Below are 20,936 nucleotides of genomic sequence, written 5' to 3'. Positions count from 1 at the left end.
ACGTCCATTAGCTTTTCCATTGCTTCTGATCAGTCATCATCAAATGATGCTATTTAATTTCTGTTTGCTTAAGAACAGTTTTACTTTTGCTGCATATCAGTTGCCAGTGCTTTTAAAATATTTCTGCCCAGGCTAGAAATCCTATTCTGCAAAATGCCCATGACTGATTTATGTTTGATAATATTATTCAAATCATAAACGAGTTCCCCTCTGCACTCTGCAGTTCCTCAAAGAGTTGCCCATCTCCCCATCTTCCTTTCTCCAGCTGTTGGCCTGGTCCTGTCCTTTAGCCCTAAAGCATCAGTATTTCCCCAGCATTGCTCTCTCCCAGGACATGTCTAGACTACATTCCTCTTTCGAAAGAGGGATGTAAATTATACAGATCAAAATTGCAAATGAAATCAGGATTTGAATTTCCCACGCTTCATTTGCATAATGGCAGCCGGACGTTCTTTCGAAACAGTGTCTTTCGAAAGTGAAACCGCCATCTGGACACAGTTCTTTCACGGGAAAAATCCTTTTTCAAAAGATCCTGTACTTCTCATATTTTGGGACCTCGTGGCCTGACCTACCGTGAATAGCACCTTGTTCTATGGGCTGCCTCCCTGATATCACTAGGACTAATATCTGTGGAACAAACTATGCTCAGTGTGAGTAGCAGTATTACAATTTGGTCCATATTGTAGACTTCTGTTTCCTGCAACTGCTTAACTCTTGTGAGAGGGAAGTGCAGTTCTTGAATCTTGTGATATCTCACAATTGTCCGAATGCCCCGGTGGATGAGGAGACCAAAGGAGATTATTTTATTAGAAAATACATTATTTTAAACTGGCCCCTGATTTGTGATTTTTGCAAGCATGGGGAAGGCAATATTTTTAAATTGGTTTCTACTCTCTGGAACTGGCATGCCGGGGTCACTCCCTTCAAGTGAATGTAGATACTGAACTTGCTTCACAGAGCGGTAGGGTTGCCCAGTGTCCGGTTTTTGACCAGAACGCTCAGTCCAAAGGGTACCAATGAGAGCTGAGAGAGCGGCACCTGCAGGTACAGGCAGGATACAGCATGCAAAGCTACCTGGCTGTGTCTCCTAGGAACCAGACATGCTGGCTGCTTCTGGGAGCAGCATGGAGCCAGGGCAGGCAAGGATTCTGCTTAGGATCCTGCTGTGCTGCCAAGCGGGAGCCACCTGAGATTAGCATCACCCAGCCAAAGCCCAAACCCACAGCCCAACTCTCTTCCCAGGTGGGAATCCTCTTCCACACTCCAACTCCATCTCAGAGCCTGGAGCACCTTCCTGCGTTACAGATCACTTATCCCCAGCCCCACCCTAAAGTCTGCACCCCCTCGCACACTCCAAACACTTGCCCGAGTCCAGCGTCCCCTCCTGCATCCCAAGTCTCTCAGCCCCAGCCTGAAGATTCCTCCCACACACTGAAACTCTCATTTCTGGCCTCACCCTGGAGCCTGCACTCCCAGCTGGAGCATCCATACCCTCCCACTCCCAGAGCCGTGAAAGTGAGTGAGGGGGATGAGCGAGGGAGGGTGGGGGTCTGCAGTGGGTGCGGGAGAGGTCTCTGAGAAGGGGTGGGGGGCATGAGCGTGGCCTTGGAAAGGGGAAGGACAGGGGCAGAGCACGGATGTTTGTTTTTGTGCAGTTAGAAAGTTGGCAACTCTACAAAGAGGCTCCTTGCTGCTCTGTTCATCTTTCCTGCTGTCTGCTTTTGTGCAGCAGAGGGGGAGTGTTTCAGAACAATATGCTCTTATCTCCTGACATCATTTTCAGAGGCTTTTGGGCTGCGATCCCATTACATTTCTTCTCTGTCTCTTTGACATCCATTCACCCAGGGAAGGACCCACATAAGCATAACAGGGGAGGGGAGATAATGTGACATAAATGGAACTCCCCAGAGGACAAGGAGCCTGAACAATTGGGATGCTGTGACAAGAGAGGGCCCCGGGTCAGCTGAAATGTACTGACCAAGCCGTGTGAGGATGTTTACATAATGCTTGCTGGTAATTTCTCTAGTTCAAGCCAACACTCTTAGTCCCACTCATGCATGCATCTTTTTTTAAAAGCTTATTGAATAAATACTATAACCACATGGTCTTTTTAGAACTAGGAGGGATCCATGCAAAAACAAAACAAAAAACAAAAAAACACCACAAAATCCCTTTAATGCTAAGGTCTGCAAATTGAATGAAAACAACTTCTATAAATGAAAAGGAAATGACAGCCTGCTCTAGATACAGCTGATAGTTATTATAAATATATTGATTGGGCTAAATTATTAACTAGATTTATTTTTGAACTGGAAATTCATCTCCTGAGAAAATGTGTTGCAATTGAGGGCTTCTGGCTAGCCCTGCTCTATCGCAATCAGCTTTGCTTTCTGTACACCTGTCTTATAAATAATAAATGTGAATATGCAACTTGCAACAAATTTCATATGGGATATAAAAAATTTAGCACAGATTAGGAGGTGCTAAACTGCAGTCCCATAAACATGTCTGGAAACATAAAGTCACAAACATAATAATTGCAGATTTCACTGTGGTGTACAAACTGCTAAATGTGCCATAATTGGATAAAATCATAACAAATGTATCAACCTGCAAAGTTTAGTGAGCATAGTTTATTTACATTATGTTTAGCAAGAAAAGGCAACATATTGTTTTCTTCAATATATTCTCACCCCTATCCTCTTTGCAAATCGTTGTTCCAAATAATAATAATAATAATAATAATAATAATAATAATAATAATAAATATTCTGAAAATTTCCCTGTCTGCTTCATCCAATAGATGAAGTAATAAAGCATAAAACATGTCATCATTTTGTTTTGTATAGAAACTGTGAAAAATGTTGTTTCCTAAAAATCTATCCAAAAGAGAGGGCTCAGAATAGTCCACTGATGCCACCTGATGAGCTGTGAAGCTGATGGTTGGCAAATCTCCACTTTGCACATTAAAGGCTTTGTTCTACCTTCCCCAGGCCCGGTGTAGACCACTGCTTTCTTTAGAGTTTAATTAGGAACAGCACCACACAGCTCATTGGATCCAATTATAATGGGCTGGAATTTAGTGTGCAGCTACTGAAGATTTAAAAAAAATGTAAAGAGAGATTTGACCAGATGAGCAGAGTGAAAAGTATTGGGCTTAATTCTAAATTAGGTTCACTAATGTGTCTCACTGCGTGTTTTGGAAAAATGACTGTCAGCTTGTGCATTTCTGTGGACATGCCATAACAATTTTTTCAAGATAACTGCAGATTAAAATACTTACGATAGAATTGATCCTCGACACTTCAAAGCCTCATCAGAAATGGGATTGCTAAAAGTGTCACTTGGCTATTTTAAGGATTGTAACCAGAATATACAGGAATGGTAGCATTGGCAGGGGTCATACTTCCAAGTGGAAACTTCTTTGTATTAACATAAACAGGCTTCCCTTCAAGTTTAGACAGGTGAGTCGTGCCTTTCCATCATGTTTGTTTTTAACACACTTGGGCTTTTTTTTTAAGTGATCTCTCTTATTCTAATGAGCAAAACATAAACAATCTGAGTCCATTATAAACATGTTTTGCTTTTTATTTCCTGTCACAAACCGTTGAGTTGCTGTGTGCTAATAAATTGTTGCCATTTTTCCTGTTACTCGGGCAATGTACTGAGATTTAGCTCAAAGTTCATTAAGGCTTTGATATATAACACCCATTTCCTGGAAGATGTATCATTCTATGCTTCCTCTCTGGTCCATCCTTAGACGTACACAGAATTTGTAGTTGCCTAGTGCATCACTAAATTTGGGGCTCCAGTGTGCCCCAAATTTAGTAGTGTCCTTTCCTGCATATGCCTAATGCCAACTGAGGGCAGTGCCAGGTCAGGTAGCCCCAATCCCCTGCCCCTGAGCCTAGCTCTGTCTCCCAGCCCTGGCATCCCAATCCACCAGCCACTCACTCTGCTTCCTAGCCTGGGCAGCCAAATCTTCCAGCCCCTACTCCTGGTCTGACAGCCCAAACCTTCAGCTCCCTGGGCCCTCATTCCACCTTTCAGCCTTGGTGACTGAATCCCCCTGCCCGCTGTTTTGCCTCCCAGCTCCGGTGGCTGAATCACCCTTAAAATGTAGAGAAACAACAATAAAAGGCAGAAAGCAACTGAATTTATTTAAAGTCTATGAGGCAGAGAGCTTAGAGCCATAAAAGAAAGAATTGTTATCTTGAGAGAAAGAGAAACAAGTCTGATGCAAAGCACAGCAATTATTGAATGAAGCACAGCATTGATCTTACAGCAAATGCTTGCTACCACTTGCCTGTGGATACATAACCATGGTCTTTTAGAGGAAGCAATTTTGCTTTGCATCAAGTAACAAAATGATCTGTGTCACAATGTGGAGTGCATACCCAACCAAAATATGAAAATAGGGATTGTATCATTAACACCCCTTTTATGATGCTTAATTATTAACCAATAAAAGAATATACATGTCTTCATAGCATTCAGAGTCAGATACATTCATCATTCATGGAACAGGACAGAAGGAATGACTTGTGTTTATAATCCAGAGGTCATACAGAATTAAAATTGAAAGGATTTACTTCTAAGAATGAAATAATTAGTGTTTATTTGTATTTAATTTCATTTCAGCATTACCTGCAGGAGTTTTCCTATGTATTTTTAAAAAGATAATATTGCATGGACTATAAATGTTTCACAGTTGGTTAATTATGTCAGATTCATCTATCAACGTGTCCTTCTGTTTCTATTTTACTTACCCTTGTTTGTGACACATTTGTGACTGAGCAAACGGTCTCAGGGTATGTCTACACTACCACCCTAGTTCGAACTAAGGTGGTAATGTAGGCAACCGGAGTTGCAAATGAAGCCTTGGATTTGAATTTCCTGGGATTCATTTGCATCTCGCCGGGCGCCGCCATTTTTAAATGTCCGCTAGTGCGGACTCCGTGCCACGCGGCTACACACGGCACGGACTAGGTAGTTCGGACTAGGCTTCCTAGTCGGAACTACCGTTACTCCTCATAGGAGTTCGAACTAGGGTGATAGTGTAAACATACCCTCAGTCCAGTTAATCTTGCCCATTTCTGGGATATGGAAACTTGCCCATTATCTAGCATCTTTGTTGGCCAGCTCACAAAAGGTCTGTGACCTCCATTGAAGAATGATCTATGCCCATGGTCTCCAGCCTGTCCATTGTGATCGACTGGTCAATCAGGGAGGAGGGGGCACGACCAGTCGCAAGGAGACCCAGCCCCTACCATCATTTCCTCCCACCCCAAGAAAGAGACCACACTGGCACTATCTCCTGTGAAAATGGGGGTAACACCGGCTTCCTGTGGCATGGGGGTAAGTCCCGCAGCTCTACACCAGAGCCGTCATCTCAGGAAGCACATGGGCTGCTCTTCCCCTCCCCTAAACAGCCAGTGCGTTTCCTGAAACACCAGTTCTGTTGCGCTTCCAGGGACTTCTCTCCCCTTGCTGCCTGCCTGTGTGGGGGGAATGGTGCAGAGATAGTAGGAGTCCTGGGACCACACTAGCTCCAACTGCTCGGGAAGCGTGTTCTGCCATGGGCAGCATAGGAAGAGCATGTGCTTCCTGAGCAGTTGGAGCTGATGCCAGGACTCCTACCCCCCTACATCCCCACACCTCCCCCACACACTCAGAAAGGAAGCAAGGGGAAGGGAGTCCACGGTGGCACAACAGACCCAGCGTTTCATGAAGTGTGCTGGCTGTTTGGGGAGAGGAGGAGTAGCGTACATGCTTCCTGAGACTCTCCTGCCTCAACCCAGTGACAGTGAGTAAAAGCTGGGGACAGCAAATGATGGAGAGGAGGGGGACAGAGAGGCCAGGGCCTTAAGAAAGGGGTGGAGTCTTGGGGAAGGGATGGAGTAGTTATTGGCTTGCCCTGACATTTAAAAAGTGATCTTGGGTGCAAAAAGGTTGGAGTCCACTGATTTAGGCTTTCATTCCTGAAAAGGTAGGGTCAGGTCAGGAAGGAGACACATTAGCCTGGGAGCAGCCTGTTGCTGCTTCTGGGGAGCCTCGCAAGGTAAGTGCTGTCTGGAGCCTGCTCCCCCCATTCCAAACCCCTGCCCCACAGAAGTATGCATTGCCATTGTCCATGGCACTATATAAATCTGCAGAAAAACAAAGAAATTCGGTGTTCCAGTACTTTTCACAAATGCTAAATACACTGATATGACCATGAAAATGATCCCCTAGGTCTGTAATTATCTCAGATGTTGTGTAAAATACAGAAGTCATTGTGGGTCAAATCCTTAGTTTGGCACAGAAGAACCTTCCATTGATTCAATGGAGTTTTTTCTGATTATATAAAGAGGGCTGAGGGAAAGGAGCTTGCTTAAGTAAAGCCTAAACATTAAATCCAATTCCAGAACAATCAGTGGAGTGGGCCCCATTGACTTTCATGACAATTGGATCCCACTCTCAATAAGGACTTCAAGTTCTGGCCCTTATTAGAAGTCAAAGAAAATTTAGAAATTATGTTTTTTCTTGGTAGGATTGCTCTTTTCACATTATTGTAAGATTCTGTTCTCTTGAATCAAACTACACAGTGTTTAGTTTATTAAGTCTAAATAACTGAGTTGCTGCAGTTTCTTTGAAATTAAATTATGCAGCGCTAGAGGCTTGAGCACATGGAAAAGTCATGCAAATATATAGTTTCCCTCAAGCAAGACTTTGATATTACTCCTAACGCTGATTGGCTATGTCTAATGCATATATTTTCTTATATACTGAATTGCTTTACCCAAACAATTTTCTGGTAGCAGTGAAACAATGTTGTCATCATTACTATGGAGTGTGTATCTGTCTGTGAAATGAAACCTTTCTCCATTATCATTCGTTGTTTCCTTTGCTTTGACAGATGTGTTAATACAAGAATCTGAACGTATTAACAGTATTGCAAAGTTTACAGCTGAGGGTAGTGGGCCTGAATTGTTATCACATCACACAGTTTCCATACCAAGGTATCTCAACTGACACAAAGCTGTAATAATGCAATGGTGAATCAGAGCCTTTAAGCATTCATAGTAAGTGTACTTTGTTCAGACAAGTTTGGAAGAAGGAATAGGTAAAATAGTGAGAGTTTGAGGAAACTGCCCAGAAAGTGGCCAGAATAAAATCTTGCGAAGTGAGCTAAGAGATTACTATTTATAGTCAAGATAGAACATAGAGGTGAGAATGCAGGCAGTGAAAGCAGATGATTTGTATTGAAATATAAGACATACACTTTCTAGATGTTTCTTGATTTCTCGCTGGCATTTTGTACAATAGACTGAGAGCAGCAAAAGTGAATAAGGCAGAGGATGGAGAGAGAGAAAACCAAATGAGAAGAAAGAGAAAAAACACCAGATCTAATTCTCATTTGCATCACGTTAAATCCCCTTTTTTCAGCCCTGGTGCAGTGACAATCAGGTCCAATGAGTGCCAACATCTACTAGTGATAAGACTTCAAGGGACTTTCCCACAGTGGTTCTCTGCTCCAGTACACTGGGCTCAGCACATGAACCAGAATCATTACTTTCTATGCAACCTGAATTTTCCTTACTAAGTTACACTCACAAATTGTACATGAATATGTGTAGGGCTCCATGTCTAAACCTGTAGTTTCCTTTTTGAATGGATGTGAAATTGGCTGTATGTAGTTGGCCCCTACTGGTCAAGGAAGGTTAACACTCTATTTTGGGCAAAGGAAGCCAAACCACCTCATTAATGCTGGGCATGCCCCAACCGGAGCATCAGTATAAAAGGAACAAGATCAGCTCAGTCAGGGCTGATTGTCAAAAGAGAGGACACATGTTGCAAACTCCAGCCTGGGAGCTGCTAGAGTCCAAGACCGTGGAGGCCAAGTTCACTGAGGTCCAGACGACACTCAACTACTTGCAAACACCTTGGTAAAATCTGAACCATCAGAAGTTTTGCAGCCTGCAGACCTTGGAGACCGAGGGGACCACACCACTGGAAGACAGAATAGGAAGTAGCCCAGGGGAACTAGACTTACTCCGCCAATACCCCCCTCAGTGGTGGTGCATCCTCCACTAGCCATCAGATCATGAAATGCTGTGAGGAAGAGCAGCCGTATTGACTCTGGGCAGTAGGCCACACCACCCTGACAAGAGAGGGCCTCAGTATTGTCTCGGGCCATGAGGCCATGTAGCCCTTCAAGAGAGGGCAGATGTATAGACTCTGGCCACTAGGCCATGCACCCCTGACAAGAGAGCTAATGAATCTAGCCATTGGGCCACATAGCCTTGCAAGAGAGAGCAACTGTATTGACTCTGGCCACTAGGCCACACCATCCTGTGGGTGGGGGGACAGTCATATTGATTCTGTCTTGTAGGCCGTGCCATTCTGAGGCTCAGGGTTGCAAGATGAACTCAGCTTTGAGGCTTGAATGCCCCTTTTCTTCCACCAAGATATACTTGTGCCATTAGAAGGTTCAAATATAAAGTGCTTGCAGATTGTATGTGTGAACCCTTTATTCCTGGCTATATAATCCATAGTTTCTCTGTATTCTCACATTACAGTACTTAGAGACACCAGAGTGCAGTGTCTCCTTCAGGTACATGAGCATTAGCACTCAAGCTATGCATAGTATCTAAGACACAGATGTTTACCTTTGCATGTAGTAGCTTCCTAGTGACAGCAAGATTCACAGGGAGTAACCCACAGTTGCAAAGAGAAACAGAATTGTCTGTTCCAGCACATCAGGCTCAGCTCATGAACTATACTGATTAGATGTTCTGTACCCTAAGCCAGGGGCAAAGAAGATCCAGCTCATGGACTGGATCCTACTCGTCAAGCTGCTGAATCTGGCCCATAGTTGTCCAGTCAACCCACAGGCTACCCCACTGGGACCTTCAGGCATAGAGTAGCCCTAGGGTTGCCAGGTGTCTGGTTTTCTACCAGACAGTCCGGTTTTTGCGCCCTCTGTCCGGTAGAAAAATTCAGAAAATATTGGACATGTGCAGTATTCGGTATTTTCTGAATTCCTGGGTGGGTGAGGACGGAAGCCTGGCAGGGGCGGGAGAGTGACTGGGAGGCAGGGCCACGATTGGCACTAGGAGCCTGTGGTCGCGTGCAAAAGCCATTCCCCTCCCCCAGCCACTCCCCCCGCCCAGCTTCTGCACGCGACCAGAGGCTCCCAGCACCAATCACAGCCCCACCTCTCAGCTGGGAGCCTCTGGTTGCATGCAGAAGCCGGGAGGGGAGAGTGGCTCCCAGCCCCTCCCCCCGCCCCTACCTGGCTTCTACTAGCATCTCGAGGGAGTGCCTGCCATCTGCGGCCAGTGGCTGCCAGCTCCACTTCCCGCCCCCCCTTCCTCCGGACCCCCCTCCTTCCATCCAGCCCCGAAGCCCCCAACCCTCCCCAGCTCTGCTTCTCGGCCCCCCTTCCTCCTAGCCCCCCCGTTCCTCCCAGCCAGCCCCGCAGCACCCCCCCAGCTGTGCTTCCCATCCCTCCCTTCCTACCGGCTAGCCCCGCGGCCCCAAGACCCCCCCCCACCACCAGCTCTGCTTCCTGCCCTGCTCCCCTCCCAGCCAGCCCCACCCTGCCCTCCTCCCGGCTGATCCCTGCCCCCCTCGATCAAGTGCGTCCTGCCCCAGATCACAACATCTTCCTTCACCCAACTCCCTTTCATACCCCACAGCTTCTCTTGCACCCTAATCCTCTACCTCAAACTCCCTTCTGCCCCAACCTCTACCTCAAACCCCGCACCTCCTCCATAGAAAAGTGCGGCCATTGACCACTTGCCAAAATCTTGGAGTGGCCTCATCATCAAAAATTATTGCCCACCCCTGACTAAGCCATCTTGCCATAGACTTATTTTTACATTCAAAGCTGTACAAATAGCAGCCATTAAACAACTAGTAAATGTTTCCACCAGAAATGATGTACCTGGCTTGACAAAGCCCTGTCTGGGCTGATTTAGTTGGGGTTAGTCCTGCTTTGGGAAGAAGTTTGGATTTGATGACCTCCTGAGGTCTCTTCCAACCCTGTGATTCTATGACTCAGATTCCATGGTAGGTAGTCAACAAACATTAGATATAAGCTTCCAAGATTTTTCTTGACCCCTTGTTTGATTCCAGTGTCTTGTAGCCCACTTATCTCAGAAATGAGTGCTTTATTCTGTGTAAAAGGGAATTTTTAGAGGTGTTTGAAATATGTTAGTTATTGTACTGTCACACTAAGGTATCTGAGTTATACAACAAAACCCCCACTAATTTAAAAACATTTCTGAAATAGTCTTTGGCCCATGAAATGTGTCACAGGCTATGTCTACACTGGCTCTGCCATGTCCAAGGAATGCATCTGGTTTTCCGAAAAAAACATTGGAAAAGCAGATGCGTTTTTTTCGGCATCTCTGCAAACCTCATTATACAAGGAAGAAGGGATGTTTAGAAAGAGGGGTTTTTCCCACCATTTGGTCCCCATCTGTCCCAAAGGTGGAAGGAGGGCCAGTAAGGGAGCTGGCATAGAAATTTGTCATTGGAATTAAACAAACAATACATTCTGAAAACTCCCCATGCCAGTCCATCTTTTGCTGTCCGAAGACCCAGTTACAAGGCTCCACCCATCTCTTGCCTCCCCAGCCACCAGGTCCGGGGGTATGTCTACACTACAAAGTTAGTTCGAACTAACGGACGTTAGTTCGAACTAACTTTAATAGGTGCTACACTAGCGCTCCGCTAGTTCGAATTTGAATCGAACTAGCGGAGCGCTTAGTTCGAACTAGGTAAACCTCATTTTACGAGGACTAACGCCTAGTTCGAACTAGCTAGTTCGAACTAAGGGCTGTGTAGCCCTTTAGTTCGAACTAGTGGGAGGCTAGCCCTCCCCAGGTTTCCCTGGTGGCCACTCTGGCCAACACCAGGGAAACTCTATGCCCCCCTCCCGGCCCCGGACCCCTTAAAGGGGCACGGGCTGGCTACGGTGCCCGTGCCAGGTGCAAGCCTGCCAGCACCCAGCTAGCAGACCCTGCACCTGGCACGGCACAGAGCCACCCACCCGATGCCCCCCAGCCCACCCCCTCTTGCCGGGACCAGGCTGGCGGCTCCCGGGAGCTTGCCCTGGACCGCAAGAGGCGGGCACCTTCCTGGGCTAGTGCGGACATCGTGGACCTCGTCCACGATCTCCGCACTAGGCACAGGAAAGTGGCCGTCTAGGGCAGGAGAGCTGCCAGCCTGGCCACCCAGGAGCAGGTGTGCATGAAAATCAAGGGGGTCCACTGAGACCCCCGACACTGAGCCCTGAGCTTACAATGGCCGTACTGGGTCAGACCAAAGGTCCATCTAGCCCAGTAGCCTGTCTGCCAACAGCGGCCAACCCTAGGGACCCTGGAGGGGATGGACACGAAGACAATGACCAAGCCATTTGTCTCGTGCCATCCCTCTCCAGCCTTCCACAAACTTTGGGCAGGGACACCACTCCTACCCTCTGGCTAATAGGATTCCATGGACCCAACCTCCATCACTTTATCTCACTTCCCTTTAAACTCTGTTCTAGTTCTAGCCTTCACAGCCTCCTGCAGCAAGGAGTTCCACAGGTTAACTATTTGCTTTGTCAAGAACAACAACTTTCTCTTACTAGTTTCAAGCCTGCTACCCATTCCTTTCCTTTGGTGTCCTCTAGTCCTTCTATTATGGGAACTAATGAAGAACTTTTCTGAATGCACCCTCTCCACCCAACCCCTGCTTTTAGAGACCTCTATCCTGTCCCCCCTCCGTCTCCTCTTTTCTAAGCTGAACAGTCCCAGTCTCTGTAGCCTTTCTTCATCTGGGACCTGTTCCCAACCCCTGATCATGTTAGTTGCCCTCCCCTCTCCCAGCCTTTCTCTTCCCCTCTCCCACCTCCTTTTCCCAGTCTCCCCCAGTTTTTTTTCAATAAAGACAGAGTCAATGTTGGAAGAAACGTTATCTTTATTTTGTACATCAATAAGAAGGGGGGCTAAGGAAGGGTAAGTGGAAAGAGGTGAGGGAGGAATGGGGTACGAGCCCCCGATGGGGAGGACTGGGCTGGCTCTGCGGGCTTCTGGGGGTGGAAGCTCTCCTGCAGCCCCCCAATTGCCCCCTCTCCCCAGATGGCAGCCTGCGGCAAGTGCAGCCGGGCTGATGGCCGAGTGGTGTGATGTGCCCAGTGTGGGCACTCAGGGCACTCCAAGCCAGAACTTCTTTGCAAGCGGGGCACCCCTTAGAACTGTGTGTCCGGGGTGGGGGTCGGGACCCTTTAAGCGCAGCCCTCGGCTAGCCTGAGACAGCATCTCCACGCTCTAAGTCCTCCTTTTATGCCTTGCCGGCACTGCTTCCGGCCATCCTTAAGCCCTGTTCAGAGTCCACTCAATGTGGACTTGCTAGTTCGAACTAGCAAAACGCTAGTTCGAACTAGTTTTTAGTTCTAGATGCGTTAGTTCGAACTAGCTTAGTTCGAATTAACTAATTCGAACTAAGTTAGTTCGAACTAGCGCTGTAGTGTAGACGTACCCCAGGGTAGGGCATAAGGAGGCATTCAGTACCCCTTACTAGTGTGTCTCAAACCTAGGGCAATCCACATAGGGATTTAAGGTGAGTTGTTTCTATCCTGTGAGACATGTAGTCCCAATAAGTGTCTAGACCTATACTTAGAGGCTTATGCTTGTTCTTCCCTTTGAGTGCAACAGGAAAGGGCATGTTTTTTTTTTCAGAAACACAACTTCTAAAGAGACAGTCTAATGTGTGAACTGCATTGAGCTCATAAGCCCATTGAATCTTGCTCACCAGAATTTGAATATCCTGAAAATAGTTTATAGTGGCTCTCGAATAAAAAACACACACGGAGTACAAATTGCTGCATGCCATGTAAATAATTGCTTTCATGCTTCAGTGCAGATGTAGCATTTATATAGTCTTCTCTTGTATTTCCTAATCTCTGTTTGTGTGAAAACATGACTATCAGGGAAACAGGGGGTTGGTTTGTTTTGTTTTTTAAAATGCAGGCTAGTTTAAATTCACAAACACCAGGGAACCCTTAATTTCCAATTTTCTTTCACAGGATTAATGAAAACTTGACACTGCAAAAAATCAATTTTAAATAGTCAAATTTTCCCTTTAAATGTAAACCCATTTTAAGCACACCCAAGACTTATAAAAATGTTCTAATCCATAGTGATACAATGTAGAACTGTAGCCAGCTGTGATTGTTTTGTATGAGACTTTTGCTCAAAGATATGGTAGAAAAGGAAATTTATCCTAAAACTGCACAACTTTTAATAAGGAAAAGTCAATATACACATCTTGTCAATTATTTTGAGAATGGATCATTGCAAGATGGGAGGGCTGGCATTTGCTGGCATTGGGATGATATGTGTAGATCATGCCACACTTTATGTTCTTTTGCTCTTTGCTGACGCATCCTAAAGTCAATAAAGGCAGCCTCAGTTTTTGTGTTTGACTTTTTCATTTCTTTAAGATTTGTGACTTTTATTTTTATTATCTGAAATCCAAAGAGTCTGCATGGTTACTGGCTTTATTTTGGAGTTTCACAGAAGAACAAGAGTGCTTAGAGTGACAAAGGTTGTCCATGGACTAGGAATGTAATAGTGTAGTCGATTAACCGATACACAAAAGCTTATTGGTTAGTGCTATAGACTACATGCATTTCCCTCCACTTCCCAACCAGCACATTTTTTAGCAGACTGGCCAGCAGCATCCGGGAGCTCAGACACCACCCCCAGACAGGGGTGACTGCCACCCCATGCTGTTGCCTCTTTATCAGAGGAAGCAGCACAGAGCGACAGGCAGCCAGTCTGCAAGGGGAGCTAGTTTTTAAACTGGCTCCCCTTGCATACCAGCTCCCTCCTGGCACCCCATGCTGCTGCCTCTGATACAGAAGCAGCAGTGCAGAGTTGCAGAGAGCTCCTCGGGAGTGGGGCTCAAGAACAATGGCTGCCGGCCCCGCATAGTCGACTAACTGATAAGAATTCATGCGGTTACTTGACTAGTCAATTTATCAATATTTAACATCCCTACCATGGATATTGCTCTATCTCCCTATGTCTTCCTTGGGAGCTATGTTACTCTTTTTACAAAATCATAAATAAAACAAAAATAACTTGTTTTAATCTCAAATTAGAAAACAGACACAAGAGGCATAGTAAGTTTAATGAAATGTTCATTACATGGTTGTGTCTTCTTCTGACATATAGGAGCAGTGAGATAACTATGAAAATATATTTTTAAAAAATTAGTTTAGACAACACTGAAATAATATGCTTTATTTGTTTTCCTCAGGCTTCAGTGATCAAAGAATGGTTCCCTATGTAAGTGAGATGTGAAATCTCATTTAGTGGACTTTAATAGTGAAGTTAATAGACAGCACTTGTTACAGATGTCTGTACTGACAAAGAACAGGTTTTTAGTCCATCAGGTAGTGACAAGAGTTTATTCAGTAGCTTCAATTTCTTTTCAAGCAGAAATTATTTTTATGAAATCACATACAATAAGATAAACCTTTGTCTCATTTTAGTTCACTAAGGAAATACTCGTAAGTCTTTATTCAGTGACAGTGCATTGTCTCCTGTAATACAATTTGTGACACACTCAGGATAGAAGAATTTCAATCTATGATAGTAGGTACAATGAAGAAGCGGAGCCTATTGTAGTAAATTTTTGTTTTGAGATGGACTCCAATTGCTTAAAAAGTTGGCATATACTTTGAAAGCATATTATCGGAGAAAAATTATCACACTACATAATAAAGTCTTATGATGTTTTGAAATAAAATGTTTAAGTATTATATGTACCAACATACAAGTCAAGGAGTTCTACAGAAAAATTATGTTCAAATACTACTCATTGATGGGCAATCATTAACATGTATTCAGAGGTTAGCTTATTTTTAGGCTTTCTAGTATGTGGCCTCTGTTCCTTCATCTTAAGAAAATGTCATCCTGTAATGTAATATTTTTTATATTTTTATGTATATTAAGATAGGGTAACTGCCAAGAAGTGATGCTTTAAAAGTAAAAACACAACCATTAGTGAATAACTTTTGGGTAATGCCAAACAAAAAAGGCTTTTGCTTTCTGTCTGTCCATCTTCATAAAGCAATTTCAGATGCCCTGAACTGGTTGCTGTTTTCCATTCTAGTTGTCAAAACGTGTTGTCATCACCTTACAAATGTGTATAATCTGTCTGACATTACCCTTAATTCATTTTTTTAAATGAGTCTCATATCTTGATTGCACATTGTTAAAAAAGGCTTTAGGGTCTAGTGTCAGTTTGTAAACCTCCAGCAAAAGGTTTGCCAACAGTGAATGTACTTTTCTAAAATGCTGGTTTGAGGGAAGGCCTGATACGTATAGCATTATGCATGCATGCTCATACTAGCGCTTTTAATAATACTTTAGTTAACATTTATATTATAGTGACAGCATTTTTAGCCATGCATAATTATTTAAAAAGCAGTTTTTAAGAACCAGCCTACTTGCCTAACGACAGTACTCTACTCAGTGGAAAATCTAGGCTCGTTTTAGTATCCTTTCTTCTTGCTCTTAGAACCAGCTGAGAGCGGAAGTGTAAATGATATGTTCCCTCAGCCTCTGGGGTATAAAATACTGCTATAATTATAGGGAATACTGCAAAATCAAGGTAACCTCACCTTTATTTAGGACATAATTGGTATGTTTTAAAAGGTGATCACTTTATATGTCAGCACCCACACAGACACACCAGGTGTGTTAACCTACCTCCTCTCATTCAGGAAGTTAGAATGAGTAAATAAATAAATGACATCACCTATAATGTAGTCTAATAGCATAATAATAAATATACAAACCATTGATAGGTGCTATACCACAAAATGCCACATACATTATTTATTACTGCTGTTATTGTTATATGCACAGCAGTGGTGTAGCCACACAAGCTGAAGTTATTACCCAAAAGAGTTTACGCAAGGTTAATACAAATCAGATCAAAACTCAATAAGGCAGAGCAGAGGTGGATCTATCAGCTTAATGCTTCATGAAATAATGATGGGTATTTAAAACTAAGGCCCTTACTTGTCATTGGTTGGGAGACAGTTTCAACCATAACAGGCAGTTTGAAAGAGGAAAAATGAACAGAAAAAAAAGATTTTTGACTGGAGCATACAGAACAGTGGGGATATAGGAATTCATTAAAGAAGGGAAGGCAGAACTACACAGTACTTTGAAAGAGAGAAAAGTAGTATCAGAGGGGTAGCTGTATTAGTCTGGATCAGCAAAAGCGTCAAGGAGTCCTGTGGCACCTTATAGACTAACAGATGTATTGGAGCATAAGCTTTCGTGGACAAAAACCCACGTTGTCAGATGCATGTAGTGGAAATTTCCAGAGGCAGGTATAAATATGCATGCCAGAATAAGACTAGAGATAACGAGGTTAATTCAGTCAAAGAGAGTAAGGCTTAGAGACTTAATGTGAAAGGAGAACAGAAGCCAATGATGGGAGTGGAGATGTGGGGAGACGGTTTGTGACAGAGACTATAGTGAGATATTTAGCATTCCTGATGAGAGCATGGCCCTATAATTTCAAACTAACCTTTTTTGCATGCACAGATTAGTTTATTAGTGAAATCTTTTGCAAGCAGAATATTTTCTGTTAATCTCATACTAAAGAGAGTTGTTTCTGAAACGAATCTTCCCACAAGCATCATGATGCACCTGTTATTTCGAAACATTTAAAGCCTCCTTGCAGTAAAATAAAGGCTAATAAAAGAAATTTGTTTTTAAGGTTTAATCTGAGCTTTTCAGATGGTTTATTTTAAAAGCTTGTTTATTCAAATTGATAGGCATGAAAGAGAAGTTGGCGGCAGGATCTATACCCCAGTGTTTCAGTGCTTTTTAGTGATCATGAGGCACTGGTACTGTACATTTGACAGGTATCTACTTTGCCTGCACTACTGAGTGCTGTTGGACAGATACGTGGCTCTAACAGGTAGATCTGAGTGAAAATTAGCAGCGTGCAAACTCAGGAATAACCTCTCCCTTCTTTCATCATCTACCTACAGCAAATCCTACCAGAGCGGGAGGAAGAGAATACCCAGGCTCAGCTGAAGTGATTCGAGAATCCAGCAGCACAACAGGCATGGTGGTTGGAATTGTTGCAGCAGCAGCACTGTGTATCCTAATCCTCCTTTATGCCATGTACAAGTACAGAAACAGAGATGAAGGCTCATACCATGTAGACGAGAGTCGAAACTACATCAGTAACTCAGCACAGTCCAATGGGGCTGTGATTAAGGAAAAGCAGCCCAACAGTGCTAAAAGTTCCAGCAAGAACAAGAAAAATAAGGATAAGGAATACTATGTCTGATCCAACATCTAAAAGAACACTTGTATAGAAATAGTCTTCATTTTATCTGAGACATAATGCAAACTTATTTACTTTACTTTTTATGAAGCACATAAAAGAAGACAGGGAACGCAATTAGAAAGGAAAGACTGTTTTAAAAACAAGCATTTCATGCTCTTGTTTTTCAGAAACAGGAGTCAATAAATTTCTAAACATCCACAGTGTTTTCATTTACTCTGCCTGTCTTTATGTTGCTGGAACATTTCTGAAAGACAATGATGACACCATGCATTCATAAAGTATCGAGTATTACTACAACATCAAGGCACAATATGAAACAAAATAAATAAAACAAATCTCTCACACACACAAAGAAAATAAAAGAAGCTACCTATGATTCTGGATTTAGCCAAAGTGCTAGCGCTTTCTTGAGAAGTAAGTTAGTCTTACTGCCAGAGAAGACTGTCATTATAATGGTGACTCAACAAGCAAACATAAATAGTTTGCCATCTGGTGCAGTGAAATAGTGATTTGAAACTTGCATTTGAAATGAAGTGCTGGCTTTTCTGAAGACTTATATAAAACATTTTCAAAAAGCCCCTTTCTGGTTGTGAGGAAATAGTATGGAGGCCTTATTTTCAAAAACAAAACAAAAAATGTCGAATATAAGGCACATTTTCACAAAAAGCAAACAAACAAGAGGGCATAGATGCAATCATTGGGAAATTTTCATGCACGCTTAATATGTTATTACATATGTTTATATAAAACACATCTATATGTGCTTTCTGGACTGTGATAAGTGATGTTTTATAGCCTGTTGTATAGAAAATGCAAACTATATCTGCTCTTCGGCCATTTTTGGTAAACTCAATGTTCTAAGTGTTCCTAGATATAGAAAGTTTTATGACATCTGGAGCAACAGACATAAATTCAGTTTTTTGCAGCCACTATAAATTGTCACAATTTTCTTCCTTTTTAAATTTACAGTGGAATGATTATACTAAGGGGATGTGTATGAATGTATATAAGAGTCAGCTAATTTTTTTCTTACTTGTACAGCCTCTATTCTGTTGCAATTCAGTTATAGTAGTTTGTATGAAAGAAGTGGATTAGAAAGCAAAAATATATATCTATTGTAACTTTCCTCTCCCCTCTAGTCCCCAGTCCTGTTCCCAAAGTACATCAATAAAGTCAATCAGCATTGTTGATTTTCCCATAAATGTTCTGCATTTATGAATGAGCTATAATTTAGCAAGCTAAAGTGACCTTGGTCTCCAATCAAGGTTTCATCACTGAATAGTGTATTTTACTTTACAGAAATCTGGCTCCCCAGGAAACTATAAAAATGTTGAATTCCTTGTGAATCTTAAGATGAATCATACAACATTTATCTGGCATTCCAAATGGACCTAAAAAAGAGTTTAAATTACTTCTACTGAGTATTTTCCTTAATATAATTAATTGATCAGTTGAGGTCCATCTGGCTAAATATTTTTCAAAGGTGTGCATTTTGTCATATGAGAAAGTATTTTAAGCTCAGTTGATGATTCTATAGTATTACATGATACCCTAACAAGGTGATGAAATGTAAGTTGATCAGTGATCATATTTTAAAGATAACATTTAATTGCTTTTTTCTGCATATATATAAAATTGAATGCATTTTAGTTAAATATTAATTATCATAATGTTATCGATTTTTACGTTAATGTTGTATTAACATTATTTCATTGGGTTCACAGCAATAAATCATAGAATTAACATATCACTTGTACAGAGATACAAAGAGAATACATTAGACAGAGAGGGTAGTTCAATAGAAATCTTTTGAATAATTGGAAGGCCTCTTAGGAGGAATATAGATGTTCACACTTTACAGACAAGAAAAAAAATTAGCTTTAAAATTAGTGGCAACACATCTTCTTGTGTGTTATTCACTGTAGCTTATGAAGAAATTGGGAATTGGTACAGCTATCAGTCTTGGACAGAGAGGACATGTATCTGAGAATGCCACTGTGTTTGCCAAACAAATTATGGTGTGCATCATACTGTATTTTTATTTTTATGATTGCTTGCAGAAAGTGGAAATGAGGGTTGTACAGCTTTTCGAAAATCCATTAAAAAAAATTTAGATCATTGTTCTCCTATGGCATTCTTTACTTCCCCCACCTTTGGAAGTCAGCTGTGTTCTAGAGAAGACAAGGAATAGGTATATTCAACTTCAATATTAAAATCATAAGTTTCTCAGTCAATGAAGACGGTATGGGCAGGGGGGAGAGGGGAATAAGTTGAATGCCAGGTAATGTTCAGAACTGAGATTTTCAGCACTGAAAGGTATGAAGGGCAAAACTAATCTGTACATAACAGTTCTGAGAAGGATGGTTTGGGCAGACTGAAATGTTGCTTTTCAGGTTGGTAGTGACTTTGTTAACCTAGGTGGAACCATTCTATCTTTCAAGCAGCTGACATGCCAGTACTTTAATATTTTAACTGAATAAATACATCAAGAAACAAAAGGTATAAAATGGATAAAAGCAAACTTTATCTACCACTGTTTCTGGAAGTTCTTTTTGTCTTTGATTTCATTGTTTAACAATAAAGGCACATGGAAGTATTGGAGCATTAGAAGTTTCAGTAGGTAAATTAAAATGTTTTAAAACTACCTAACAAAAATTGGATTCCATATCTATAACAATCTAATGTGTTTGACTGACATGGCTTCATTTCTATTACTGTATAGTTTTGCCTTTTTTAACAAAACACTAAAATAATGTGTGACATTATTCATCCCCCAGATATCAAAAAGAGGTCCAATGCCCTAACCTTATAGTGCTTTCTGTGATAGATATTTACAATTATTTTTTATTTGTTGCAAGGCCAATTTATCCATTATTGGAAATGCTAAGCAAGTGGAATTTACTGTTTTGTTAATAAAATGTTTCTTAATACAAATGTCGACTTGTTTCTTCTCTTACCTTTGTTTTATATACAGTGTTTATTGGAAAAAAGCTGAAAAAATATAGTTTAAAGTAACAGGATTTTCTTTTAATTACAGGTTTACTTTTGTGCAACTTTTACTACATTGGTGAGCAACACTCATGAGTATTATTGTAATCAAATGAGCTATTTGAGAGAGTAAGTGCTCAGCAACATGACTAAAGGCTCTACCACTGACCATGGAGCTGAAAGCATTTTATTAAGACAATAAATATTTTTAATACAAAATGAAATAATTTCACAGAAATGATTTCAGCTATATTTTGCCATTTTGATTTTTTTAATTTAACCAAAATTAAAAATTGGGGGTTGGTTTTTGAAACTTCGACATTTTATAACACTTTCCTCCCATTCCCCTATTCCCAGAGTGGACAATAATTTTTGACGGGGGAGGCCACTCCAAGATTTTGGAAAGTGGTCGAGGGCCGCACTCATCCATTTAATTAATGGAGGAGATGCGGTGTCTGGGATGGAGTTTGGTGCAGAAGGGAGCTTGGGGTAAAGGATTAGGGTGCAGAAGGGAGAATGGAGTCTGGGAGGGAGTTTGGGTGAAGGAGGTGGTTGTGACCTAGGGCAGGGGCCTGGAGTGCAGGGGT

At 42.3% G+C, this 20,936-nt stretch overlaps 1 protein-coding gene across 20 annotated transcripts in view; it reads left to right on the top strand.

The window, feature by feature from the left end:
* The window catches only part of NRXN1 (neurexin 1), a 1,137,502-nt gene extending 1,117,225 nt beyond the window's left edge, over positions 1 to 20,277 (top strand). For all 20 annotated transcript variants that reach the window (XM_075925469.1, XM_075925468.1, XM_075925459.1 and 17 more), the window contains one exon: positions 17,057 to 20,277. In XM_075925469.1, the coding sequence (XP_075781584.1) occupies positions 17,057 to 17,361 (305 nt within the window). In that variant the 3' untranslated portion in view covers positions 17,362 to 20,277. The remainder of the gene's footprint in view (positions 1 to 17,056) is intronic.
* The last annotated feature ends 659 nt before the right edge of the window (positions 20,278 to 20,936 follow it).

The sequence above is a fragment of the Pelodiscus sinensis genome, chromosome 3, assembly GCF_049634645.1.
Source record: "Pelodiscus sinensis isolate JC-2024 chromosome 3, ASM4963464v1, whole genome shotgun sequence".
NCBI lineage: Eukaryota > Metazoa > Chordata > Testudines > Trionychidae > Pelodiscus > Pelodiscus sinensis.
This window is presented reverse-complemented; position numbering and strand designations above follow the sequence as displayed.